Source organism: Rhinolophus ferrumequinum, chromosome X, assembly GCF_004115265.2.
Source record: "Rhinolophus ferrumequinum isolate MPI-CBG mRhiFer1 chromosome X, mRhiFer1_v1.p, whole genome shotgun sequence".
NCBI lineage: Eukaryota > Metazoa > Chordata > Mammalia > Chiroptera > Rhinolophidae > Rhinolophus > Rhinolophus ferrumequinum.
Window position 1 is genome coordinate 115,140,478 of NC_046284.1, and position 27,462 is coordinate 115,167,939.

The 27,462-nt window shown below is 41.3% G+C and overlaps 1 protein-coding gene across 3 annotated transcripts; it reads left to right on the plus strand.

Annotated features, from left to right (window-relative positions):
- Positions 1-541: 541 nt before the first annotated feature.
- ASB11 (ankyrin repeat and SOCS box containing 11) lies at positions 542-27,390 on the plus strand. 3 transcript variants are annotated; one of them, XM_033118785.1, is made up of 8 exons: positions 686-742; positions 1,550-1,785; positions 11,622-11,701; positions 15,451-15,558; positions 18,777-18,927; positions 22,634-22,768; positions 23,908-24,099; positions 26,826-27,390. In XM_033118785.1, exons 2-8 carry the CDS (start codon positions 1,668-1,670, stop codon positions 26,948-26,950), a joined length of 909 nt encoding a protein of 302 aa, XP_032974676.1. In that variant the 5' UTR covers positions 686-742; positions 1,550-1,667; the 3' UTR covers positions 26,951-27,390. The 3 variants fall into 3 exon arrangements, with proteins under 3 accessions (XP_032974670.1, XP_032974676.1, XP_032974677.1); XM_033118779.1 differs by lacking the exon at positions 1,550-1,785 and having other exon boundaries at positions 542-742; XM_033118786.1 differs by lacking the exons at positions 686-742; positions 11,622-11,701 and having other exon boundaries at positions 1,584-1,785.
- The last annotated feature ends 72 nt before the right edge of the window (positions 27,391-27,462 follow it).

Consider the following 27,462-nt stretch of genomic DNA (forward strand, 5'->3'; position numbering starts at 1 on the left):
GATGGGCCTTCTATTAAGCACTGCCTTCGAGTAAATGGTCTTTTTTAACTTGTCTTATTTGAGATTTGGGTTTTGTCTCCCATAAACCTCAGAATGAAGAAAAAAATGAAATGTTCCAGGGGCTAGACTTCCCACCAGGAGCATAGGATGTATTTGTACTGATTTGTGTGAACTTCAGATAGCTTGTTTTGTCCCATGGGATCTGAGATGTTTCTTTTATCTTTCCAATCCTGCCTTCCAACATAACATAGCCAAAATTGGGATTCAGGAATAAGAAAGGATGGGATTTGAATCCTGTTTGTTAGATAGCACTGAGGAATGTAGGTCTAGGATTATTGGGTGTTTCCGGTTAGAAGGAAGTTTCTTTCGTTCATTTAACCTTGCTGTGAATGTCAGCAGCACATGCAGTCTCCAAATCCCAGTTAGCTTAGAACCTACACACTGAGTTCTCCGTAACAGGAGCACTGAGGGCTAGAAGGTTTAAAATAGATGTCATATGATACCAATTATAACTCAGTGAAATTTTGCAGTCCCGAGAACCTGTACAGAGTACAAGCCAAAATGGAAGATGGTCCTGTTTTCTATGGCTTTAAAAACATTTTTATTACAATGTTTGCTACTTTTCTTTTCTTCAAGCTTTTAATTAAAGTTTTTTTGGCTCTCTTAACACATTTCTATATCGTCAAAGGAAATAGAAAAGAAGCGGCAAGGATAGCAGAAGAGATCTATGGTGGAATTTCAGGTAAAAATACATGAAGTTGTTCCCAATACTTTTTTTTAAAACCTCCTGGGTAATTCATGTGAATATTTCTAGAAGGCAGATATTATATATACTTTGGCTTTGAGTGGGAGGTTTAAAAAAATTATTTAAAGTAGCAAATGGTATTGACTGCACCAATTTGTGAAGGATTTTCAGCCTTATTTTTTTTGCAATAGTAGTTCTGTTAACATTTAAGAAGTAAATAAAGTAGTGGCTTTCTGAAAATATTTTGAGAAACCTCATTTTTGCTAACCAAAATATTACTTATGTAGGATTATTGTCTTTTACATTTTTAATCAAACTTGAACAATGCAGTCTAACAAAACTGAGAATATCCTCAGGAAATAGAATGGCCAGTACATTTAATTTAAAGCAGCACACGTGGCATGCTATATTTATTTTTGTGCTGTCATTTGCAATTCAAATTGATTAGCCACTTGTCACTGTTAGGAAAAACCCTTCACTAAACCCATTTATACATGGCACCATGCAAAGCACTGCAAACAAAGGTTATTGTTATAAGAAATGCCAGCACTTGGGTAAAACATTTTAAAGTCTTATGCTTTGTAAATTTAGTCTCCATTTCTTTCAAGAAATGATTCACCTTAATTGTGGTGAGATGCTGCAAAACTAATTGAATCAAATATCCTTGTCACTGCTGGGATTGTCACTTAATAGAGGAGTATTTATTCATAAACAGTTCAGAATTTCCCGATGTGTTTTTAATGTTCATAGTGGCTCCAGGATTACATCATTCTTTATCTGGTATCCATTTCAATTTGCATCCAGGATTCTCTTTCAAAATAAACTGATGCTATGTGATTCGAACACACTAGACGACTTTGAAGACACTAGATAACAGCAGTCTTATCCAAGGAAATAAGACCTCCAAAGACGAAGCATCAGAATGCTTCAATTAACTGGGGAAAATGAGAAGAATCTTGACGTTTCAGGAAGTGTCAGAAGGCCCGGAGTGTGGAAAGAGGTTTCTTTTGGGGATTACATTTGTCACACATTTCAGGGAGGTATGTTGCTTAGACTGGTTAAAAAAAAAACAAAAAAAAAAACAACTTTTCTTTTTTAGTTTCAAGTTAAGCATGATCTGAAAAGCTGTTTTCTAATTTAATTTATAAATCTGGGCAGGGGCTTTTAAATGTTTCAGTAACACAGTTTTGTTGTTCTCATAGATACATTATCCTCATGGTTTATATTAGGTAAAGTCCAACAAAGTCTATGTCGGCAAGAGTTTTAAAATGTTTTCTGTTGCTCGTGTGCATTATTTTTGTCTTTGTGGCCCTTAAGTTAAATACACTCTTAAAAAGGTTTTATAATATTCAAAATTCATGGTTTAAGTCTGGAGCCATAATACAAATCTCTTAAATGGAGCATTCATTCTTTAGCTCAAATATCTTTATTTATTTAAGCTCCTAGGATAATATTCATTTAATTTGCAAGTAGCATGGTATAATAAAGTAAAAAAATGTGTTTTTCAGTTTTTAACAGGAGGCAGCAGGGAGAATAGTGCATGTTAATTTCTCAGTTTCATTTCCTTCCTATATATATGCACGTGTGTGTGTGTGTGTGTGTATTTGATATATAGGGCTTTCTGTAATAATGTAGGAAGTAACATGCCAGAAACAGTGGTTTTCATGTGATTCTAGCAGTGTGTTTTCTTGTGATACTGTTAGGAGTTAGATACTATATACTTAAAGCCAGACGTATTAAAAATCAAGAACAAAATTTTGTGTAAGTGTTCAACTCAAACCAGAAATTCCCTTCGCTGTTCATTGGTCAAATGTTTGTTGGGAAAATATGTGGCATTTAATCAGTAAGTTAGCTAATTGGCTTAGAAAAGTCTTCGCTCAAGGTTAAGTTTCTTGATTCCAATAGCATATTATGTTCCTGTAAACTATCGTCAGCACTGTCCAAGACAAGGGGAGGGCAGTAAAAACTGACCCGGGGCAGAGCTTAGCCTGTCATTGGTCGTGGCATTCTTTCTTTTGGAAGCAGCACTTCATTTTCTGGCTGTAAAATCTTTTGGGAAAGATTGTTTTTTTTCTGGGATTTCATATTCTGGAATGTATCATTCAATATGTCTTTGTGGTTTAAACTACTGCATTTGTAGAGAACTCATCAGAATTGAGTTAAGCTGTGGTTAGCTTATTGTTAATTTTGATTTTTTTCAGGCTGGTCTGTGTGGTTTGTCAATATTACACTTGTATATTTTTAAGTTTGAAACATTGTTATTGGCCCTTGGCATTACTTCTAGAGCACCAGACGGATCACTGGATCCCACCTTCCGCCCATAGATTTTTATGCAGGCGCTGTCTCTCCTGAGAGATGTGGTATGTGATTTTTCGACCTTTGCTAATTGGGCCAGAATTGAAGCTGTATTCAGTACAGTGACTTGGTTATCAAACTTGATAAAAATAAAGTGTAGCTACAGGTTGATAATCTGCTTTCACAACCCTTGGACCAGATGTGTTTCAGGATTCAGGAGTTTGGGAGGATAGTAGTAAGATTACACAGGGTATATACTGTATAGTACGCAGCACTCTCAGCAGGATCCAGAGCTGCCTCCCAGAATCAAACATTTTGACATTTCTGTAGTGAACATAGAAATATTCAAACTAAGCAAAAACACAAATTAAAAATAATAAGTTGCTTAACCAGAGTCCTGGCCATGTTTTGCTGCCAAAGGGTTTTGCATCAACCTTGGTGAAAAACTTGGTTTTCAGAATTTGGGGGATTTTACAATGGCAGATAGGAGACTGTGGAACAATTGTACCCCTCCCCGCTTTTCTTTTTTCAAAAGGTCTATTTTAAGCTAAGTCTAAAAGATTGATTCTATTCTGAATGTTCTGCTTAAAATCGGTTGTCTTTGTTGCTCTGAATTCAGAGGACTGACCTTGATTTGATGGCCCCACCTCTGCCTGACTCATCGTCCTGACTCATTTTTCCTATCCTGCCCTTTTGGACAGATTTTCCTGCCTTTGGTACATTCTTGCGTAATCTTCTACCTAGCCTTCTACTCTTGTGCAGTTTTGCTGGTCATTTCCTCAGCCTTGGCCCAACCATCCTCTGAGTGGTTACATATCACAGGCGCCAGCTGGCTTTCCCAGGTTGGGACAACCGCTCCTTTGTAGGGGCCCCACCTGTCACCTAGCTCAGCTCTCCTGCTCCTAATGGGTTCAAAGGAACCTTCTTTTTAATATACTACAAAAAAAAGTTCGTTGACTGGGTGGGGTTCGTCTCCTGGCCAGAGCTGGGTGTTCTAGGGAGTATACATTTTAACTCGATTTTACTATAATATTTTAGATATCTCAGGAAATGGATTATAATGTGGTTTTTTACAATTACCTTTGTTGCTTAAAATATTAATTCTGCTAGACCTTTGCTTGTGTTTTGGTTCAAAATTGAAATTCCTTTTGAATTTTCTTTTCTTTGATACATGCTGCAAGAGAAGATATTGCTTTATATGATTTTAGAACTTGACTAAAGAGAATAAAGATTGTTCCATGTGTACTAGAGATTAAAACCAGTTAGGTTGTTTAAAAAATAATAATAAACCTGTAATCTCGAATACTTGTTGGAATTAGGAAGGATTAAAAATTGCAAAACAGTTTAAAAATAATAATTGATGTTTATCTTGAATACTTGAAACTCAGACAGCTGTATTCCATCTGAACCAGTTTTGTTATTGAAATCTATGATTTTCTAAGTTGTCATGAAATTGTTATTCAGAGATTCTGAGAAGTAGAGATATAAATCGTATTCTGAGAAAAAGTCAAAGGTGGGAATGAAAAAATACTTGAACATTTTCCGTACACCTCATCAGGAACAAGTAAACATATTTGTAGAGTAAACTATCTTTATAATGTGCTTGCGGCCCTGTGACACAGGCAGTCTGCCAAATAACTGAAAATAGACTGCCTTGGAAGAGAGTGACTGATTCCTACTTAAGCATTCATTTATTTGGAGAGCTTGGTTGCATATTTCTTGAAAGAAATGGAAAAACTCCCTTGCTGCCAAATAACTTTTATCCTTAATTTCTTATAATTAGCAAAACAAGAATGATAAAAGTGAGAGACTGCGTGCTAGGAATAAGAGGAGAAAAACAGGAGAGCCCACCTTCGCAGTTTTCTGGGAAAGGGTTTGGTGTGAAAACTCTTCAAGGTCCTTCAAAGCAAGTTCTGGAAAACAGTGTGACTAGAAACAGTGTGACCCCTTCAGAGTGGTTTTGTTTCCAATTGGGAAACAAAAATGATTTCTACATTTAAGGTGATACAATAGATTCATTTCACATTATCTATAGAGAGAAGGTGGATATAGCAAAGCACTCCAGACAAGTAAATCTAGCATGAGGACCGGCAGAATTTAAACACCAGTAGTTCTTAAAACTAGAACAGCGTGTGTTCTGAAGTCTCAAACCTTGGATTTCAGTTTTTTTCTGCCACTTACTAGAAGTGAGATCTCTTCTTGTGGGGCGAGGGCGTTGTTATGCATTTGGGGGTATTCCAATTCATGAAGCAAGGCTCTTCCCCCTTCTCTTCAAAGCCAAGGGATGGGGGCTCCAGGAGAAATGCAAGTTTACATAAGGGGCGCCTGAAAGGAGGGGACCCGGGATATTTCATTCTCACCTTGGAAGCTTGCTTAGGCAACTTGCTGAACTGCCCCCTGCGCTACTCAGATAGAAAAGAGAATTGGAGAGCAGTGGGGTGGTGAGTGAGAGCCCCAGGACAACCCACCATTCCCTTTTTCTTGGCGGAATGGAAGATGGCCCCACAGGCTTGCTGCGACTTCAGAAGCATGGGGTGGGAGGAGGGGGCATCAGAGGATGCTGCACTGATGGGGGACACGAGGACAGGTGGGGAAATGCCAGTGCATAGGAAAGGGGCCCCAGAGTGACCCTGGTGTGAAGGGCAAAGCCACAGACCAAGAGTGAGATCTGCTGTTGAGGCCCAGTGAGCAGGACTGGTCTCCTTTCAGTTAACTGGGGAGACATCTTCCCTTTCCTCTCACTTCTCCTCACGCCCAAGGCACCAGAGGAGCTGGCACCTAGAAGGAAGTGGGGACATGTGTAAGAACACACTGCACTTCAGCCTCCACCCACTCTGGTGGCAGAGAGGCCCCTACCGTGCCCTGGGAGTAGGCAGAGTAGAGATTACAGCTTTAAAGTGGACTGCCCCGCAGGCTAGTAGGGTTTGAATCTCTGTATTGAAATCGGACGTAAGCACAGACAAGTGCACACCTCCTAAGCAACAGCTGGATGAATTTTCACAAAGCAGACACAGTCAGCTCCCAGCTCCCAAGGTCAAGAAACTGCATGCTATCAGCATGGCCCCCACCAGGCCCTCTGCCAGTCAGCCCCTGCCCTTCCTCCAGGTACTTTGGACTCCTGACACCCAGTGTGAATTTGGCCCTTTTTGTACTTTATAGAAAGGAATCAGCACACACTCTTGTGCCTGGCTTCCTTCTCTCCACGTTAGGTTGTGAGATCTCTCCAGGTTGTGTGTACAGAACAGGTCTTAAGGGACTGATGAGTGATAGGAAATTACTAGGAAAAGGATGGAGATGTGGTTCCTGCTTCCCAGAAGGAAAGGGGACGTCACAGCTCACTTGGAGGCAAGTTAATTCTAAGTTCATAGCAAGTTACCACTGAAAGCTTTTTATTTTTGAACCAAATACTTACAGTACCTTTAGGTGACTTGGGTTGACTGGCTATTGTTAGAACAAAAGAATAACAAAGCCACGTTTGTGGGTTTGCTTCTTACGTGGATCAGGGTGTGGAGTTGCCATCTGTGGGTGAAGTCTGTCCTTGCAACCCGGGTGCCTGCGTCCATTTCCAAGAGCAGTTAGGCGAGACAGCGACATATGTGATGCAGGCTTCAGATTGAATGAGATGGAGAGGCACTGGAAGAAAACCAAAGCTGACGAATTGAGTATCACATGTATACATTATCTCATTATGCAAATTATAAATATCCAAGAGATTTACAAATACTCCACTCGCCAGCTTGTAACTGAATCAGGGACAAGTGGAGATACAAACACAATGTACTTTCATCTTAAAGATTTTATCTGTTTTTCTTATAAAAGCTTTGCATATTCATATTAGGAGGATGAAAACACTAGTGATTATATATATATATATATATATATATATATATATATATATATATATATATATATATATATATATATTGTGGGGACAGAGCCCCCAAAAGCAGTTTCCAGGCTCTCGGCCTCACATAGAAAGGTGCTGGCTCAGGTAGTAAATGGCCATCGACTGTGATCAAATGGCCAGCAGCTGTGGCTAGTTGGCCGTCAGCTGTAACCAGTGAGCCATTAGCCATGAATATAACTGCCGTGGCTAGGCTAGTAGCAAAAAGAAAAGGGGGAGCTAGCAAGAAGATGGTGGCTGAGTCTGCAAGCGGCACAATGAGGGTTGAGAATTGTGTTGCTCCTGGTTCCTGTGTCTCCAACCCAGCCGCCAGTGAGAGTATAGTGGTGTGACTCCCCTACCTATGGCTCCGTGGGTGTTCCTTTTTGGCCTAGCCATATCCTGCGTTTTTGTGTGGGGAGCAGGACCAGAGACCCCACCTGACACCCCGCAACGACACTTGGCGTAGTCGGCAGGATCCCCTGCACTACACATGGCGCAGTGAGCAGGGTACGGTGCCGGCCAAAGCTCTCCAAAGGACGGTGGAGCAGTTTGTGTGTATGAACACTCAGTCTCAGGAAGACCAGGAGGAGCAGCTGCCTGAGAGCTGGAACCCTGTGGAGGGGTGGGAAGATATCGATGGTTCCCCAACCAGCAGAGGCCGGAGAAAGCGAAGGTCCTTGCGGCCCCGTGGGCTGGGAAGTGCTTGCTAAGGCAGCCCAGATGCAGGACTTGTAGTCCCAGGAGGAAAGGCTTGCTGAGTCCTCCGTGGGAGCTGAGGGTGAGGTCAAGGTCATCCCTCACCCCCAGGACAGCCCTGGCAATGACTATGGACTATGGGGAATTGTCTTCCATCCCTAATTTAATGGACAGCTTGACTGTTTGGGAACATACCAACATGTAGTGGAACTGTGGGATGTTTGCTTTTGTGTCTTGACCGGCCACCATCGAGAATATGTAAGCACCTTGACTGTGAGCCGCTGTTGTTCCAGCACGGTACCCTGAGAGGCCCAGAGAGAGTGGCCGTGTCCTGAGAGCCCTGGCTGTGTCCAGGAAGTCTGGCTGTGTCCAGAGAGAGTGGCAGTGCCCTGAGAGCCCTGGCTGTGCCCAGGAAGTCTGGCTGTGCCCAGAGAGAGTGGCAGTGCCCTGAGAGCCCTGGCTGTGTCCAGGAAGTCTGGCTGTGTCCAGAGAGAGTGGCAGTGCCCTGAGAGCCCTGGCTGTGTCCAGGAAGTCTGGCTGTGTCCAGAGAGAGTGGCAGTGCCCTGAGAAACCCTGGCTGTGTCCGGGGAGAATGGTGGTACCCTAAGAAGTCCAGGAAGTCTGGCTGTGCCCAGAAGTACTGGTGGTGCCCTGAGAAACCCTGGCTGTGCCCGGGGAGACTAGTGGTACCCTAAGAAGTCCAGGAAGTCTGGCTGTGCCCAGAAGTACTGGTGGTGCCCTGAGAAACCTTGGCTGTGCCCGGGGAGACTAGTGGTACCCTAAGAAGTCCAGGAAGTCTGGCTGTGCCCAGAAGTACTGGTGGTGCCCTGAGAAACCCTGGCTGTGACCAGAGAGCTTGGCTGTGTCCAGGAAATAGCATTCACCTCCAGGCTCCTCGCACAGGGCCCCTCACGGAAGACGCTTGTCGCGTAGATTGTGAGGCGAGACCCTGTAGGGGTGGAGTGTGGGGACAGAGCCCCCAAAAGCAGTTTCCAGGCTCTCGGCCTCACATAGAAAGGTGCTGGCTCAGGTAGTAAATGGCCATCGACTGTGATCAAATGGCCAGCAGCTGTGGCTAGTTGGCCGTCAGCTGTAACCAGTGAGCCATTAGCCATGAATATAACTGCCGTGGCTAGGCTAGTAGCAAAAAGAAAAGGGGGAGCTAGCAAGAAGATGGTGGCTGAGTCTGCAAGCGGCACAATGAGGGTTGAGAATTGTGTTGCTCCTGGTTCCTGTGTCTCCAACCCAGCCGCCAGTGAGAGTATAGTGGTGTGACTCCCCTACCTATGGCTCCGTGGGTGTTCCTTTTTGGCCTCACCGTGTCCTGCATTCTTATGTGGGGAGCGGGACCAGAGACCCCGCCTGACACCCCGCGTGACATATATATATATATATTTATATATTTATATATGTATTTATATATATTTATATATATATATTATATATATAATATATATATATTACACGCATACAGTTTTTTATTTTGAAACTAATTTCAAAATGACAGAAAAGTTACAAGAGTGGTACAAAGAATTCCTACTTCTCTTTGCCCACAGACTCCATTCATGTTTACCCAGCTGTCCTAATTATTTCCTTGATAGCAAAGGGATCCAATCCAGGGGCGCACGTTGCCTTTAGATGTGTTTTGTCAGCTTCCTTCAGTCTGAAACAGTTCCTCAGTCCCTCTTTGAACTGGTTATAGGACAGTTATTTTGTGGAGTGTCCCTCAGCCTGAATTGGTTTGCAGTATCCTCATGACTAGATTCGGGTTATGCATTGTGAGCAGGAATACCACAGAAGCGATGGCGTGTTCTTTCCATTGCGTTCCCACCAATTGTACATGGTATTGTTCATGTATTCCATTAGATGACACTCTGCCAGTTTGTTTCCATCACTTCTGATGTTAACTTTGATCCCCTGGGTAAGGTGGTGTCTATAATTTTGTTCCACTGTAAAATTACCTGTGTTCCCTTGATAACTAGTAATTATTTTGTGGGGAGATAATTTGAGTCAGATTCTATTTCTACATTTCTAAGTTGGAGTTCTACTCTAAGGAAGAGCTTTCTCTTCTCCCAGTTTATATAATATATTCATTTATATCAGTGAGGACTTTTATTTAATAGGAATTAAATTATTTAATCTCTTACCATCATTTATGTTGATGCTCAAATTGTCCCATATATGGCCAATGGAAACCCCTTCAAGCCAGCTTCCCTGTGTTTTTGATATTTCCTATCATTGCCCATCATTCATTGAACATTTCCTTACTTTCTGGCAAGGTGTTTGAGGCCCATCTTGTATTTTTCCTGGCCTAGCCCTGAAATCAGGCACTTCTCCAAGGAGCCCTGGTTTAGGTTTTCTCAGTGCACTCTGTGTGTGTGTGTGTGTGTGTGTGTATGTATGTATACCAGGGGTTACAAAAAATGTACACGTTTTAAGAGATGTTATCTATGTATTTTCGAAGTTTAATCGAATTACAGTAGCAGTATGTAATATGATGTTTGCTCAAAAGATGGCGTTCAATCAAATGAATGCTAGCGTCATTCATTGTATTACAATTTTAATACAGCTTTTACCTTTCTTAAAATGTATACACATTTTTTCAGCATATACATGTAGTCACATTTTCATACTAATTGCTCCAATTTTAATCCAACCCTATTAAGTTCATTCTAGCTTTCCCCATTTTCATAACCCAAAGGGTTAGAGAAGATAAAAACTGAGTTTCAGTGTAAAAAGACAGCTTACTGCATTGTTTGTAGCCCTGGTTCTTATTAGGTGGGAAAGTTCACACTCTCCTTGAGGCCTCAAGCTATTTCAAATCCACCTAATTCCATCTTTGGTGGGATTGTTTTTGCCAAGGTTGCGGTATGGGGAAAACTGAATTCTTAATACCATCAGGATCACCTAGAAAAGGTTGGTTGTGTTAAATTCCAACTGTGTTACATGCTATTCAGTGTGTGAAGAGCACAGTTATAATTTGAAGAATGCTCAGATTTTGCAAACCAGAGTAGAGGTTTTCTTCCAAAATGGATGATTACCCTTTGGCGTGTTTGATGGGGGGTTACGTTTGAAATGTCCATTTAAGCTGGTTAGTCTTGTTTGCTGATGAGCATCTAGAAGAAAAATATGTTCCTAATGCAGTTCTGAGGCTGCTCCCTAGAACACACATAGACTTACTAAATGTACTTATTATTACAGTTAATTGTATTGTGCACCTACCATCATGGATGCATTTTATTGGCCTACTTAGAGACCCCAGCACTTGCTAAATACTAGATTGCTATTCTCTCATTTTGCAGATCAGGCAATTGAAGTTTAAGTAATTTTAGTAACTTGCCCATTTTTTCAGAGAAAGTGGTCAAGGTGGGACTCGAACTGAGGCGGTGTGGCTTCACTGGCCCCGGGCTTAGCCATCACACTCAACTGTCCCCAGCAAAGCTGTTTAGGGAGAAGCTTTTGGAGGATTATACCAGCTGAAAAATGACATTCTGCCTTCTGATAATAGATCTGCTTCATTACCAAATTGAAACAGAGGCAATTACGTAGGGAATTTAGAACAAAACCATTTTCCCTAATCTATTAGAATCTCCTCCATGGTGCATAGAATGTTGAATCCTTAGGGTAGGAGTCAGGGTGAGCGGCAGGGGAAGAAATGAAAGTAAGGATGCTGATTGTCCAGCTTTGCCCCTCATTTTGCTTTATGTAGAGCTATTGATTCAAGCACTGGGCAGTATTTATATGAACCGCATCTATTGCTCATTAAAACCGCTCCAAAAAGCCAGAGACAGTCTGTGTGCTCTCTCCTCACCCACCACCAAGCTAATGGACTGCATTCTTAGTGGCTTGTCACCCTGAAAGTGGCTGACAAGAGAGCCTGATGCTTGTTAAAAGCTTCTCTCCTCTTCTTCCAAACCACCTCTCACACTGTGTGGGCAGCATGACTGAGCTGCTGAAGAAGACTTCAGACCTTGGCTCTGAGCTTGATTTGTGTTTCAGACTGCTGGGCTGATCGATCCCCACTTCATGAAGCTGCGGCCCAGGGGCGCTTACTGGCCCTTAAAACTTTAATTGCACAGGTAAGAAAACAGAAGACTTGATCCTTCGTGTTTATGATATAATCAAGCATCCTTCTTTGTTAGCTTTGCCTGTAGCAGAGGTCTTGCTTGCTGGGCCCCAGTACGGCCATTCTAGGTGTATGTGTCCTCTTACAGCTCACCATTTGTTTCTCCTTCCTCTCCTTTCTTGGGAGACTGGCTCATTTTCTGCCCAGTTCCCTCCTTCGCCTTCTGGGCCTTCCTTTACTTCATAGATAGTTTCCCTGTGGGTGTGATGGGTGATGCCCTCAAATTTGTGTTACACTAAGTCACCTTAGACTCTCCCAGTGTGCCTTAGTTGCATGAATCAGCTATTGCTATGTAACAAATCACCTCAAAACCTAGCAGCTGAAACACAACAAACACTTAGATTCTCATGGTTTCTGTGAGCCAAGGAACAGGTTAGCTGGGTAGCTCCGAGTCTCTTGCAAGCTGTGAAGTATCAGTCAGGGCTGCAGTCATCTCCTACCTCGACTGGGGGAGGATCTACTTCCAACCTCACCCATGTGGTTATTGGTCAACTTCAGTTACTTGCTACACGGGCCTCTGCATAGGGTGGCGCCTGCATCGTGAGATGGCATGTCATCCCCCAGAGAGAACGTGAGAGAGTACCTAAGAAGGAAGTCTTAGTATAACCTAATCTCCAAAGTGACATCACTTCTGCCATATTCGCTTCATTAGGTACGAGTCAGTAAATCCACTCCAGGGGAGAGGAGAATACAAGTGAGCCAATGCCAGCAATCAGGGATCACAGGGAGCCACCTTAGAGGCTGCCTTCCCCACTGATACAATATTGCAAGAGTGAAAACAGGTTGACAAATAAGTAACCTTACTCCTTTGGGAGGACTCATTAAAGTCTTAGTTACTTTGTTTTAATTTGTGACTGTATCCCTGGCAGCTTGAACAATGAATGGTGGCTAAGTAAATATTTGTGAAGGAATGAAAGTGTACACGCTCCATTTACTTTGTTTTAGAATCTATGTGTCCATAGAAGAGGTGAGTCATTGTATCTTTTTTCCACATCCTAGCTACCACGGAACCTGGCTTGCTTACTAGTTTCAATTTAAACAGCTGGGCACACTGCTCTTTATTTGTGTAGGTGTGCTTTTATTTTCTCTCCTTTATGAAGTGTTAGTTCTCAAGAAAGTACAAGCAAAAAGAAAACATTGCTGCCAGAAATTATCAAATAGCTTTTATCACTTGCTTATTTGTTTGTAAGCACTTTAAATTTGATTGGATTGTTTTCATATGTAATATATTCACATAATTCAAAAATTAAAATGATATAAAAAGGTACACAGTGAAAAGTCTTGCTTCCACCTCCTCCCTCTCAGCCTCTCACCTCAGTTCTTTTATTAGTATTTGTAATAGGATTTTAATTTTGGAATGACTTTAAAGAAACGTTGTACAGATAGTACAGACTTCCCGTATACCCTTTACTCAACTTCTCATAGTGTTAACATCTTACGTAACTGCAGTTCTGTAGTCAAAAATAAGCAATTAACACTGGTACAATGCCATTAGCTAACCTACAGACGATTGGGATTACCCCAGTTTTCCCACTAGCGTCCATTTTCTCTTCCAGGATTCAATCCAGGATACCACATTACATTGAGCCCGTCTTTATTTTTAACTATACTTCACACGCACATTGGTTTCTATAGTGTGCTTAAATGTATAAGGAGCATTCTTCATAGAGAAGTTCAACTTTCCCCAAGTACACCCTCACTTCTTTGCCCTGACACACTAGCCAGATGTATTCTATTTTATTTTTTACTTTGTTTCACATTAAGATAAGGTGGTGTGCTGAGTAAAACATTAAACCGAGGACTAGGAGCTCCTGATTATCACGCTGGCTGTCACCGCCAGCTGGGGAGCCTCCAGTCTTATTAATAATTTGAATTTTCTGCTTCTCTGTTTTCTCACGCAATGCGAAGGGGATTCCCTGTAGATGGTCTTTCAGGCTTGTCCAGCATCACATTTCTAAAATTCCAGGTATTCTGCAAGTTTGCACTAATGGGTTTTTTCCCTAGCACATTACTGCCACCTTGTGGACTAGGGACCGTTTTTCTTTTCTTGAAAAGAAAATCAGATATGGGAAAAGAAAAAGGGAAAGACTTTTCTAATTGTATTAGATACACAACTTGAAATATATAGCACCGCTCTAGAGTAATGACGCCATATTCAGGACATGAAAATGGACAGAACTGAGGAGGCACCGAGAGACCCTAAGATGAAGGGACAGGCAACACCTCGAAGGTCTGGCAGGAGATGGTGGGTTACTTAGGTTGGGGTTTGGGGTTCCGGGTCATGCACTAGGTTTGGGAAGCTTTCAGCAGGTGAATTACAAGGCAGGAATCAAAAACAACTCAGCTGGGAAGGATCAACCAGGGACCTAATTCCTTTCATAGATAGGAAGTGGAAATCATGGGGCAAAATGGTAAGGGCCAGGGTGTTAGAATCAGGGCATGAAGTCAGACATGGCCAGCAGCTGGGCTGGTCCTGTCGTCTGTCACCTGGACTCTAAGATGAGAAAGGTGGAGCACGGCAGGGTGGGGAGGGGCAGTGTGCTACTGTGTTTCCCTCGAAAATAAGACCTAGCCGGACCATCAGCTCTAATGCGTCTTTTGGAGCAAAAATTAATATAAGACCCGGTCTTATATTATATAAGACCTGGTGTTATATAATACAAGAGCCGGTCTTATATAATATAATATAAAATATAATACCGGGCCTGATAGTAATGTTTGCTCCAAAAGACGCATTAGAGCTGATGGTCCGGCTAGGTCTTCTTTTCGGGGAAACAGGGCAGCAGTGGGCCCTGCTGCACCTGGGTAAGGAGATGGGGTTAGGAGAAGCCCCTGGCCCCAGACCCTGGTATGCAGACACCTCTGCACACAGTGGAGTTGTGGCTGACATCAACTCTGGGAGCACAATCTACTTTCTTCTCTTAAGCCTGGGGCAGGAGGGGGTCATCCTTTTGTTCCCAATCTGATTACAGTACTTTAAGTGTATTTTCTCTTCCTTATGATTTCCTTAATAACATTTTCTCTAGCTTACTGTGTTGTAAGAATACAGTACGTAATACATGTAACATACAAAATATGTGCATTGACTGTTTATGTTATCAGTAAGGCTTCCAAGCAACAGTAGGCTGTTAATAGTTAAGTTTTGGGGGAGTCCAAAGTTATAGATGGATTTTTGACTGCGTGGGGGTGGGGCTCGGGGTCCCTAACCCCTGTGTTGTTCAAGGTTCAACTGTACTTTTTTTGGCCTTACTAGCTTGACATTTTGTATGCTTCAGGCCTTAGCTAAATACTACCTCATTTGCGAAGTTTTTTCTTACTACCCAAGCCAGATTCAAGGATACCCCATGCTCCCAACTGAAATTTGAATATGTATAGGACTATATTCCAGTATAGCAATATATTCTTGCTGTTCCCCTCCCGCACCCCCCCCATTTCTGTTTCCCCACTAGGTTCTTAGAGGAGAGAGACCTATGTCATAAGCTTTGAAGACCCAAGTACTCACATTGCCTGGCCCAGAATGCTGAATAAGCATTTGGTGAATACATGAATTCAAGGCTTGCACACCATATTTAGATTCCCCGGTCATGGCCTCTACTTTCTATGTGATCCCCACAGGCCGACAGGAACAGCTCCAACAGCGTTGCTTTCATTGATATTGCTAATGCAGTCTTTACCTTTCACTGACTTCTCTCCAAATTGTAGGGTGTCAATGTGAACCTCGTGACAATTAACCGGGTCTCTTCTCTCCATGAGGCATGCCTTGGAGGTCACGTAGCCTGCGCTAAAGCCTTGTTGGAAAATGGTGCACACGTGAGTACCGCCCCTGACCGGCAGATCTGTCTGCCCAAGTGCAGCTGCTACCATCTAGAGAGACATGACCTTCCAGACTGCTTGCGTGCTGTAGGTAACACAGGTCTGGCCCCATCCACGTCCACATTCCTGAATGGTCTGGAAGACACTGCTGCTTGCTCCTCCCTTCAGGCTCCATGCCCACTTGTGAACATTCAGGTGAGGTAATTCACAGAAATCTTTCAAAATTGTGATGCTAACTTTAAAAAAATCAGTTGAACTAAAGTAATTTGAAAACTGATCTTGGAACATTTTATTGTAAAACATTAGAAAGAACACATTCTGAAGGAACCAAAAAAACCACTCTTAATTGAAAACCCTAAATGAAGAACGCTTTCTATTGAGCCAATTATTAAAGCAAATGAGCTTCTAATAAATAACACATTGCAAAAACCTACAAAATTAACTTCATCTTATTTTGAAATTCTCTCCTTCAAGGAGTGACTGAGGTGCTGTATGTCATCAGATATCAGAATAACTTATAAAATTAAAACTTTTGAAAAGCTCAATGACATTTATTTAGTTGCCAGATACTGTTTTGTTGCTAATTTTTTTCCCTCCCTCCCCCAACTCCGATTCAATCCTCACACTGCAGCTCATACCGTCCTTTAGCTGCCCAGCTCCAGGTTGAGCCATTGTTCACAATCTTAGCTGTAGAGGGTGCAGGTCCCTGGCCCATGTGGGACTCGAACCCGTGGCCTTCGGCGTTAGAGCATGGCGCGCCAACTACCTGAGCTACTGGGCCGCTGTTTTTAAACTCAGTCTTTGCATTCTTTGTTTCATGAGCTACAGTGTATTTAAGGGCTTAATGAAGATTTTCTTTGCATTTTATATGGAAGTTGGGTTTCTACGTGTTGGACTGAATATCAAAGTCTTCCGTGGACAAAGTGGTTTTCCCGATGCCATCGTGGTTGTGTATTTTCATTAGGTAGTGCTTATTTAAGTTACCACTTAGTCAACTCACATGTAATGATGAGAGCAAGGTTGGGGGAGTGCCAATTCCTTTGGGGGGAGCACCATTTCCTTTCAAGCTAGATGACTGGAGTCACAGGCAGACTGTGAGTGGGAAATATCAGACAACATCAGGTCGTAGAGGTGTGCTGGTACAACTCTGGGACGTTTTGTGGGGTACAAAGAGTGAGACATGGTCCCTTGTCTTTGGCAATTTTCTGAGGGAACAGTCGATACATACGATATTATTTAACATTTACCTCAGAATGAGAGAAGAAACAAGAGGAAAGTTGGTCAATCGGTAGAACATTCCTCAAAATTGACGGTCTCATGGGTACCTCAAACCCAGTGCATCCAAAACCGTGCTTGTCATATTCTTCCCTGTGGAACTCCCAGCTCCTCTTGGATTCCCAGTCTCAGAAACCAGGTGAAACAGATTCCTGGTTTCTGAAGCCCCAAACCTGGGATCATCCTATTTCTTCCATCTCCTCATCTAATTAATCACAACATCCTGCTAATTTTACTTCCTAAATGTTTCTCAAGTCTATGCTCTCCTTTGGCCTGTTCCTATGGTGATCTAAAACATGTATTGTTGTATCAAAATGATCTCTTCTTCTGTTTGTCTTTCCCGGTGGAATTCAACCTATTTAACCTATTCTATATGATTTCCTTAACATTTTCTTTTCTCTAGCTTTCTTTATTGTAAGAATACAGTGGATAATACATGAAACATACAAAATACGTGAATTGACTATTTGTTATCAGTGAGGCTTCCAGTCAACAGTAGGCTATTAGTAGTTAAGTTTTTGGGGAGTCCAAAGTTATAGATGGATTTTTGATTGTGTGGGGGGTGTCTTACCCACCTTTGTTTGCAAAATTGGCACCTAATAGATGCTGAACAATGCTGAACTGAAGTGACAGAGAAACTTACAGGAAATCAAATTAGAAGACTTCCTGGACTGAGGAAGAGGATAATACTTAGTAAAAACAAATCAAACCAGTTCCACCAAATATTTTTTATGGAAAATATTTTATGGAAATAGGTTAGAAATCCCTAGAATGTATACATTTACACACATTTTTCCCTGTCTTTTCTGTCTCTGCCATCTTAGCATCTCATCTTTAGCTTTCCAATTTAATGGGGCTATCCTGGCACTGTGGAGAAATATCTTTTTTGTCTCTGAAAGAAGGAAATTTGGGATCCTGATTATCACAAGCATATATCCTTAGTTGCTGAGGTGATACGGTTTAACATCAGGCCCTCATTGTCCCACATTTCAATCCTATCAGAACCTCCCCACCAGAATGCCTTGTTCCCCCAACGTTCTTTCCAATCTATTGCTAGTACTCAAAGATGCCTCTCAGCCAGGCTTGTTCCCATAGCCTCCCATAGCCCTAGAAGGCACTGAGGATGGTTGGAGACACCATGTTGCTAACTGTTTTCTTTGTGCCTTTGGTTTGGTCACGATCTCTTTAGGAGTCACTGCTGGCATATGTAATTTGTATGGATTATAATAGTCCAGAAAGGAAATTTGTGTCAAGAAAGGCAGAACGTGGGGAATTGCCAAGGAAATTTTTTTCTAAGTAGAGATTTGGGGACCTTAAGCTAGCTGGTTTCTCTAGTACTTTTGGTTTCTGCCATGTTTGTTCGTGATTGAGAGGGGCAGTCAGCTCCATATTAATGGAAATAATTGTTGCTCTAAATGTTTATTGAGTGTCTACTGGGCACCAGGCAATGTTCTAAGTGTTTAACATATAGTAAAACACTTGATCCACTCAGTAACCTCACAAGGTACATACATTCTTTTATGATCCTCACTTTACAGATATGGAAACCAAGGCACAAAGATAGTATCCCAACCAAGATCTCTGAACAAATAAAAGAGAATGAGAGCTGGATTTGAATCCAAGCTAATGATTCCATAGGCCATGTTCTTAACCACCATAGAGGACCGATCGTCAATGATTAGGAGGCTCCTAAGAAGCTCTGGAATACCCATGAATGCATTTGAAAAGCCTTGTCCCATTTTGCCCCGTTTGAAATGTCATTTATAGGTGAGAGTTGATAGGCTACTGGTGCCTAAGTAACATGGTGCTGTAATGATGTAGCATTTCCATGCTCATTCACCAGCATGAGAAATTTCTCCAGGCAGATATACAGGAATGCAACTTGGAGATGGTGACAAAGAATTAGCAAATCCTCTGCGTCTGTCTTTGCCCATCATTAGGTCAATGGAGTGACGGTTCATGGAGCCACGCCCCTCTTCAACGCTTGCTGCAGTGGCAGTGCAGCGTGTGTCAACGTGCTGCTGGAGTTTGGAGCCAAGGCCCAGCTCGAGGTGCACCTGGCTTCCCCCATCCATGAGGCAGTGAAGAGAGGTAAATGAGCTGTGACGTTACATACAGAACACTGGGGGACTCGCTCCAATCGTCATGAATCAGTGGTACAGTGTTCACCATGCAAGGATCGCCCAGACCTTCTTCACCAGTAGACTACTGTGTGTGCCTTAGAAATCCCATAACAGCAACTTCAGTTTGCCTAAATCTTCAGGAAATACCAATGGGGCACGAAACACCTCTTTCAATAAACTGGGAATGGCTTTGTGTCTCAAATGTCCCATTTCCTGGGGACAGTCTCTCAGCAGGCCGTTGTTGAGGCTCTTTGCTGGTGTTTTGGTGGCAACTGGTGCAGTCAAGACTGCAGAGGTGACTTCCATGAGTTGTACTGTGCTTATGTCACTGTCCTTACTAGAAAAGAATAGCTCATCCCCAAGCCCATAAAATATGAACCACTAACATAAAATAAATTACGAAAGTGTCTGAAAGCGAAGGCTGATAGTCTCTCTAATGAAAGATTAAACATAATTGTCCATAACAGGCAGTACACTCTAGATGAGCTGATGACTTCAGGGTCATTACGTAGTTATTGAAAAAAAAAAAGGTGCAAATTTAAAAAGCATGGCATTGGAAACCTTGAAATTGACTCTAGATTCCTGTGTCCTCAGTTAGTTTTGAAATGAGGGAAAAGAATAACATTAAGGAATTTAAAAATTATATGCATAGACTAGACATGAACAAGAAGATGCCATTGCAAGGCCAAGGCCATTTGTCAAAGGTCACACCTAAAGAGCAACATTTCTGTGTTACCCAGCTGGTATAATTGGGGATGAAAGTCTTTTTTTCAGAAGGCAATAGTGAAAGATTTGCCCCAGGTTATTAAACATGTCACTTGGTAATTTTTTTGGAATGGATTACTTTAAATGTTACAAAAGACCCAAATCTCAATGTATCTATGGTTTTGCTGTCTTATACATATTTAATAAACAATTATTGATTAATAACTGATGTTAGCCATTTCCCAAACTTCAAGTAAGTCTTTTAAGTTGTAGGGAAATAGTCTACTTTGGAAATGATATAAAAGTCTTTAAAATTGTTTTAATATGGATTTGAAGTAATAATGAATCTATTATGTGCATTTCAGCTGAACATTTAAAAATGGATGAATATTGGGAATGGCTTGAATTACCTGAGTAATTCTGCAGTGCTTGGAGGGTTATGTATGGAGTATTTGGTATCTGTGTGCCTACAAAATATATATATATGCTTATCATAAACACATGAATTCGTGTGTCATTCCACATTTTTTTCTGTATCATAAAAGTGTGTTAGGGACCAAATGTCAGAGAATGGAAGGATGAATAGCAAATTCATTGTTTTGCATATTGTTACAATAGTGCTAATCATTTGACTTTTATATATATTTTTTTAATTTTTTAAAATTTTATTTATTTTTTATATTAGTTTCAGGTATATATTCATTTCTTAAACTTCCTGAGAATACTTAAATTTAACTCAAACTAGGCTCAGTTTCTTCTGCAAAAAAATAAAAGACAGGAATTACTCACAGATATTTATTAGATACCTGTATTTGCTAGGAAGTTTTAGGTACTGATTAGATATTATTTCTAGATTCTTACAGCTTTCAACCTCTATGAGTAAGCTGGGTCAGTCTGATCAATACTTTGACATATCGATGCTATAATCCAGGTATAACATTTACTTATGTGAGCAAATAGTTTGAATCCACAGAATCCTTATTTGTACATTTTAATGCATATTTATCCTTAACTCAGAATTTGTGATAAATCAAGCAGATTTGAGATGAAGCTTACTTTTATGCTATCTATAAAGAAAAGGTTGGTTAAGTTAATCAGAGATGATAAGATTTTTTTAAGGAAACATTTAAATCTTCAAAGAGAACAAATTCTTTACAAGTTCCTATTGATACTTCAGAAGCATTTGCTCCTGAGCAAAATCGTTCATATGCTGCAAATTAATCATGTCTATCTATTCATTGGGCAAACTCTCTAAGGAGAATACTTGTTGCACAGTTCTTGTTAGCTATTAAATTTGAAAGTATGTTTTAATATATTCTATACTTGAGAAATTTAACTAATTCTCATAGGTATCTTCCAGGTTAACCAAAATAAGGAGGTTTTACTGCCTGGTGTGGCCATACACCCAATCTTGCATGCATGGGCGAAGAAGAGAATGAGAGATTTGTAATGGAGGGGGAATCAGGGCTGGGCCTTGGATTTGAGCACTGGCTTTTCAGAGTACTACCGTGTTTCCCCGAAAATAAGACCTAGCCGGACAATCAGCTCTAATGTGCCTTTTGGAGCAACAATTAATATAAGACCCGGTCTTATTTTACTATAAGACCGGGTATAATATAATATAATATAATATAATATAATATAATATAATATAATATAATATAATATAATATAATATAATAACATAATGTAATGTAATGTAATGTAATGTAATGTAATGTAATACCGTGTCTCATATTAATTGTTGCTCCAAAAGATGCATTAGAGCTGATTGTCCAGCTAGGTCTGATTTTCGGGGAAACACGGGAATAGGATGAGTCATTTACCCCCCTAGGTCTCGAAGCTTCCATTTGTAAACTAGAGGATTTCAGCTGTGCTCCTCAGAGCCCTTAATTTAGTTGGAGGTACCTCAAAGGCTGCAAACAGGAATTTAAGTGGGGAAAGCATGAGCATGCTTTCCTTTCTAATGGTTTTATTTTGGAGAATTCTAAGATTAAAAATATATATATATATATATATATATATATATATATATATATATATATATGTATTTTTTTTTTTCTGCTTAAAAAAAGTCTATTGGCCGTCTGTATGTCCTCTTTGGAGAAGTGTCCCTTCAGGTCCTCTGCCCATTTTTTAATTGGGTTGTTTGATTTTTTGTTGTTGAGTTGCATGAGTTCCTTGTATATTTTGGATATTAGCCCCTCGTCGGAGGCACTGTTTGCAAAAATCTTCTCTCTTTCAGTTTGTTGTCTCTTCTTTTTGTGGATGGTTTCTTTTGCTGTGCAGAAGCTTTTTAGTTTGATATAGTCCCATTCATTTATTTCAGCTTTTACTTCTCTTACCTTTGAGGTCAAATTCATAAAATCCTCTTTGAACCCAAGGTCCATAAGTTTAGTACCTATGTTTTCTTCTATGCAGTTTATTGTTTCAGGTCTTATATTTAGGTCTATGGAAGGCAGTGTGGAGGTTCCTCAAAAAAGTTAAGAATAGAATTACCATATGACCCAGCAATCCCTCTCCTGGGTATCTACCCAAAAAGTCTGAAAACATTTATCCATAAAGACACGTGTGCTCCAATGTTCATTGCAGCTTTATTTACGGTGGCCAAGACATGGAAACAACCAAAGTGTCCTTCAATAGATGATTGGATAAAGAGGATGTGGTATATATACACAATGGAATACTAAATACTATTGCGCCATAAGAAAAGATGAAAGAAGGGGGATCAAATATATGGTGATGGAAGGAGAACTGACTCTGGGTGGTGAACACACAATGGGATTTATAGATGATGTGACACAGAATTGTGCACCTGAAATCTGTGTAACTTTACTAACAGTTGTCACCCCAATAAACTTTAAAAAAAAAGTCTTATTTCTAAAGCCCATTCCAGATAAGCGATCGTATAATTCTGTGAATAATCAATATTTCCCTTACTTGACTCGGATTATCTTGTGTTCCACCAGGTCATAGAGAGTGCATGGAGATTCTGCTGGCAAATAACGTTAACATTGACCAAGAAGTGCCTCAGCTTGGAACTCCCCTGTATGTGGCCTGCACCCACCAAAGGGTAGACTGTGTGAAGAAACTTCTAGAATTAGGTAACTTCCAGAAATCTGGTCATGAGAAGAACCTATTGCCCTTGTTGGTTTTCCATGGTTTCAAAGATGAAGTTCTTGTCAGGCTGGACAAAATTCTGGCAGCATTTGATGCTTGAATGCTTAAAACAGAACTTCTCCAGGGAAATGAGTGTGTGTATATTCCAGTTCTGCTTCCTTTGATATTGGCTCCATTTACTTGGTATGGGTCTCCTTGGTGGTCTCCAGAGAGAGCAAGAGTCTCTTTCCCATAAGTCCTAGGGGAAAAAACAATTGTATTTCCTTGGCTCTTTTTGAGTCACATGCTCATGTCTGAACTAATCACGGTGGCCAAGGGGAATACATTGCACTAATTGGCTTAGGCCTAGATTTCAGTCTACACTGCAGCTGTTGGGCTTCACTGGAAACACATGAACTGGGGATCACAGGGAATGGTTCCCCAGAGGAAATCTAGATGTGGTTACCAGGAAGATGCTGGATAGTAAAAACAACAGACATTTGCCATAGGCTACTTTAGATCAATCCTGCTAAGTTATTTAGTAATTTTTTTTTTTAAATTCTAAAAGGCATGTACAGAAACGGAGTCCAGGGAAAGGTGAAATGTCTTGAAACTGTTGTTTAAAGATTCCCCCAAATTAGCCACTGGCACAAAGGTGGAGATTATAGTAAGAACCTTTAAATAAGAATTTTTATCTCCAAGATTTTTCTTGCCTTTTTTATCTGCCATCATATACTACTCCCTGTAGTAATTCAGAAATCTTTTTTTGTGAACCCTGAATAATATAACTAAATAAACTTTACCCTAATACTAAATACTAAGTAGCTTTATCCTCTGCCAAAAAACAAAATAGCTGTGTAAAAAGAGCTGCAAATACCTAATTTTGTATGTCACAAAGTTCATATGGGAAAGGAAGTAAAGTATTTCAAATGCTTAAATATTTTTTATTTACTTTTCTTGCAAAATATTTTGAAACTGTCTTAATGGACATTGCTGAGGTTCTAAACTTACGTCACATTTTCAGAGATTTGTCAAATATGTCATGGCATTTAAGATAGCTTTATCTACAGCTATTAGATTTTAAGCTCACTGTGTTTGTACGTTGAACATTTGATGTTGAATTGTGGCCATCTGCTTTGTTAAGGAGCCAGTGTTGAGCATGGCCAGTGGCTGGACACCCCCCTCCATGCTGCAGCCAGGCAGTCCAGTGGGGAAGTCATCCACCTGCTAACAGACTACGGGGCTAACTTGAAGTGCAGAAACGCTCAGGGCAAAAGTGCACTTGATCTGGCGGCCCCGAAAAGCAGCGTTGAGCAGGCGCTCCTGCTCCGGGAAGGTAAGGAAGGACTGGGTGGTCATGTCTTTTCCATAAGCACATCTGCTCTCTCTTCTTTTCTGTCTTGTCTCTAGACTTTCTCACCTTTTTCCTTTTCTCTTTGTAATTGGAACTGACAGGAGGTGGCTAGTCCTAGCATCACTGAGATGGGATTTTCTATGCTGTATATATTCACTTATAACCAAAGGGCATTTACGTACAACTGGTATGTTGCTTTGTATTTTCCACAACAAGAAAATAATCAGAGAACTTTGTTTTCACCATGAAAAGGTTGAACTGCCATATCTATCCTGGCCTAAGCATACAGTTGAACACTCCAAACTCTGCTTTGTAATATCTGGTGGCGATTCAGGGGAAGTTAGAAATACTTGAGTGAGATGATAAAGTGGATGCAGAGTGTGTATTTCAGAAAGTAGACTAAATGGTGAAGTTGTTTGCTGGTTGTCGAGATCAGGGAGTAGGTGGGTCTGCATTCCTCATTGCCTCACTCCCGTTTCCACCATGAGCTGATGCAACTACAGATGCCAGGGGAGGAAGGCCGGGCCTCCAAAATGCTCTGTATTCCAAATTCAAAAGAGAACCCTGTTATGACCATACAGAAAGAGAACATTATCAGAGCATATATTGATCATTTGTACACTCAGGAGAATATTAACGATAATAGTAATTATTCATCTTTACGTGTGTCAGGCACTGGAGGGTGCAGCTCACAGTGGCCCACGTGGGGATCGAACAGGCAACATTGGTGTTAGTAGCACCACGCTCTAAACTACTGAGCTAACTGGCCGCCCCTCCTTGAATTCTTAAAATGTGAAGGCAGCAAGAACTTTACAGCAACTGGTGCTTTCCCAGTTAATGGGAAAAGAGAAACATGACGAGATGGGCTTGCAGAAGGTGACGCGGCCTTTGAGAAGCAGAACCAGGATCCTAACCAAGCATTCTGATCCCAGAATATTATCATGGCCCAATCCTGAATCTTCTGAAACAGTTTCTAGTGGAAAAGTGTTTTCTTTCATTCACCAGTTCCATTTTGTGTAACCACCCCCATGTCTCATATACCTTCCAAGTGGAATGCTTGGTTCTGTACTTTTCGGAATACTCTCTAGGTCAGTGCTTCGTAAGCTTTAAGGAGCATAGGAATCACCGGGGATCTCATTAAAATGCAGATTCTGGTTCAGCAGGTTCTGCATGTCCACCATGTTCCCAGTGGTGCTGATGCTGCTGGTCTGAGGTCACACTTTGAATTCCACTGGTCTAGATTATTTCCAGTAGCCTGTCATTCATGATTGTTCTTGTATTTGAACCTCCACTTGAAGAATTAGGGTCTTCCTTACCAGTCCACAGTTTGGAAATACATACCAGGTGCTTTCCAACTATTAGCTGAGAATATGGTTTATAGCAGTTGTCGCATTTCCTCTTCCATCAAAACACCCCAATACATTTAAAAAAACAACAACAAAAAAATGTTTCCAGGTCCAGGATTTGTATTACTTATAAGCAAGATCCTCTGTCTTCATAAATATAGCCGCTCGCTCTAGAAGGATGAATACCAGCTGTGTCAGAGTTCACTCTGGTGTCTGAACTAGTCTAGGCAAACTGGACAATTTGCTGCATTATTGTTTCCAGAGGAGCTTTAGTTGGGTGACAGGTAGGGATGCTTTCCATTCTTGCTTCCCAAGATTTTAACTAAGGGCGATTGTTTGTTCCTCCAGGTAACTGTCTGTCACATGGAGGCTCCTTGGAAATATCAGTGCATGTGTTATCTGGCTGTTTGTACATGCAGTCCACCATTTCTCATGGGGTGCAAGATGCTGTTACCGTAGGATATTCTTGAAAAGAAAGCTTTGTATAGTCCAGGAATTACACAAGTCTACTGGAAGAGATCTTTATTGATAGAGTCAGGTTTGGAAATAGTAGGACATTACAAATGCCCCTGTATAGCGTAGTCCAGCCCAAAGCTTATTCATCCCACTCCCTCATATTTTGGCCTCTTGTTAGTTTACTTTCCTTTAGGACTTAAAGCCACTGAAATCTGTGGGCATGATGACTCCGTGAGACTCCATGGGATGGAGGTTCAGGGTATAATGGGGTCTAAGTGAATGGGGTCCTTTCTCTAGATCCTCTGTTGAGCTGGGATCCTTGAGAGAATGGAGGGCCCTCCGAGTGTGAGTTGGGACCTAGCCAGCACTGCCTTCTGGGCAGCTAGAGCCAGGCAGTCCAGGAGGACCCTGAGGCCTGAGTGCCAGGCCCCCCCACCATATCTCGTGGCACTGCCTCTGTGATCACGTAGGCCCGGCTTCCTGCTGACACTCTCTTGCCAGTTGTCCCTCCGTCTGCAGCTCTGTCTTGGGGTCCTGCACGTTCAGTGCTCCATTTGTGTTTTCTTTTCAGTCAGTGTATAACCTACATTGGCATATGTGGTACGTGAATAAAGTGCATTCCCTTTAGACCTCACACTTCATTTCTAACGTGCCTCTGGTTGGCATCATTCTTCAATATCAATGCAATACCATTGGAGGCTCAACGAAAGAAACATGTCACCGTCCAAGAGGCAAACCGGGATCCCTGTGTGTACTGCGTGTCTCTACCTGACTCTCTAATTCCTATACAGATCCATCTTAAGTTTTTAGAAAGTTTCAGCCTCTTCCAGTCCTCTTGTCTCCCCTTCACCCCCTCAAACCGTCCCCACTGTCATGAGGTTCACGCCATTTTAATTCCTTCCTCAGGCCCGCCTGCTCTTGCCCAGCTCTGCCGCCTGTGTGTCCGGAAGTGTTTGGGTCGAACATGTCATCAAACCATCCACAAGCTACATCTGCCGGAGCCACTGCAAAGATTCCTCCTCTACCGGTAGTCCCAGCTGTCCATGGGAAGTTCTTGGAAATAATCAGGTTGTTGCCTGCTGTACCCGGGGTACCTAGTGTAGACACTCAACAGCTGCACTCTCAGGATCTTCAAATGAGCTAAGCCAGTTAGAGTAAATTCCTGATGAATCGTTATACTTGGGGAGTGAAAACTCCTGGTTAGTTTAATGTTCTCAGAAACATTTCCTTTTTAGCTCTCAGTGTTAAGAAACTTTTAAAAACTGTTCGTAGAGTGCAAACAAGTTATTTTTAAAGGCTCATTATCTTCAGTTATTTAAGGGTCACCATTCTGAATAGCATGCAGACACATGTAAATCTGGGTGAATAACATTATGATGAATCTAAGTATTCCAAGATGTGTTTCTGATTTAGTTCCTCCCTCCTTCCCCCTTTCTTTCCTCCTATGAATAAATCTCTGCTGTAATTGTGATTTCCTTGCCTTTTTTATATATATAAAAATGCTAAATACTTTAACAACATCACAGTCGAGATTTTCGGTTAC

Coding starts and splice junctions, on each gene's coding strand:
- ASB11 (XM_033118779.1), top strand. CDS start 562: ATGGAAGATGGTCCTGTTTTCTATGGCTTTAAAAACATTTTTATTACA. Junction 15,559..18,776: donor TGTTGGAAAATGGTGCACAC/GTGAGTACCGCC, acceptor GCCCATCATTAG/GTCAATGGAGTGACGGTTCA. Junction 18,928..22,633: donor CCATGAGGCAGTGAAGAGAG/GTAAATGAGCTG, acceptor GTGTTCCACCAG/GTCATAGAGAGTGCATGGAG.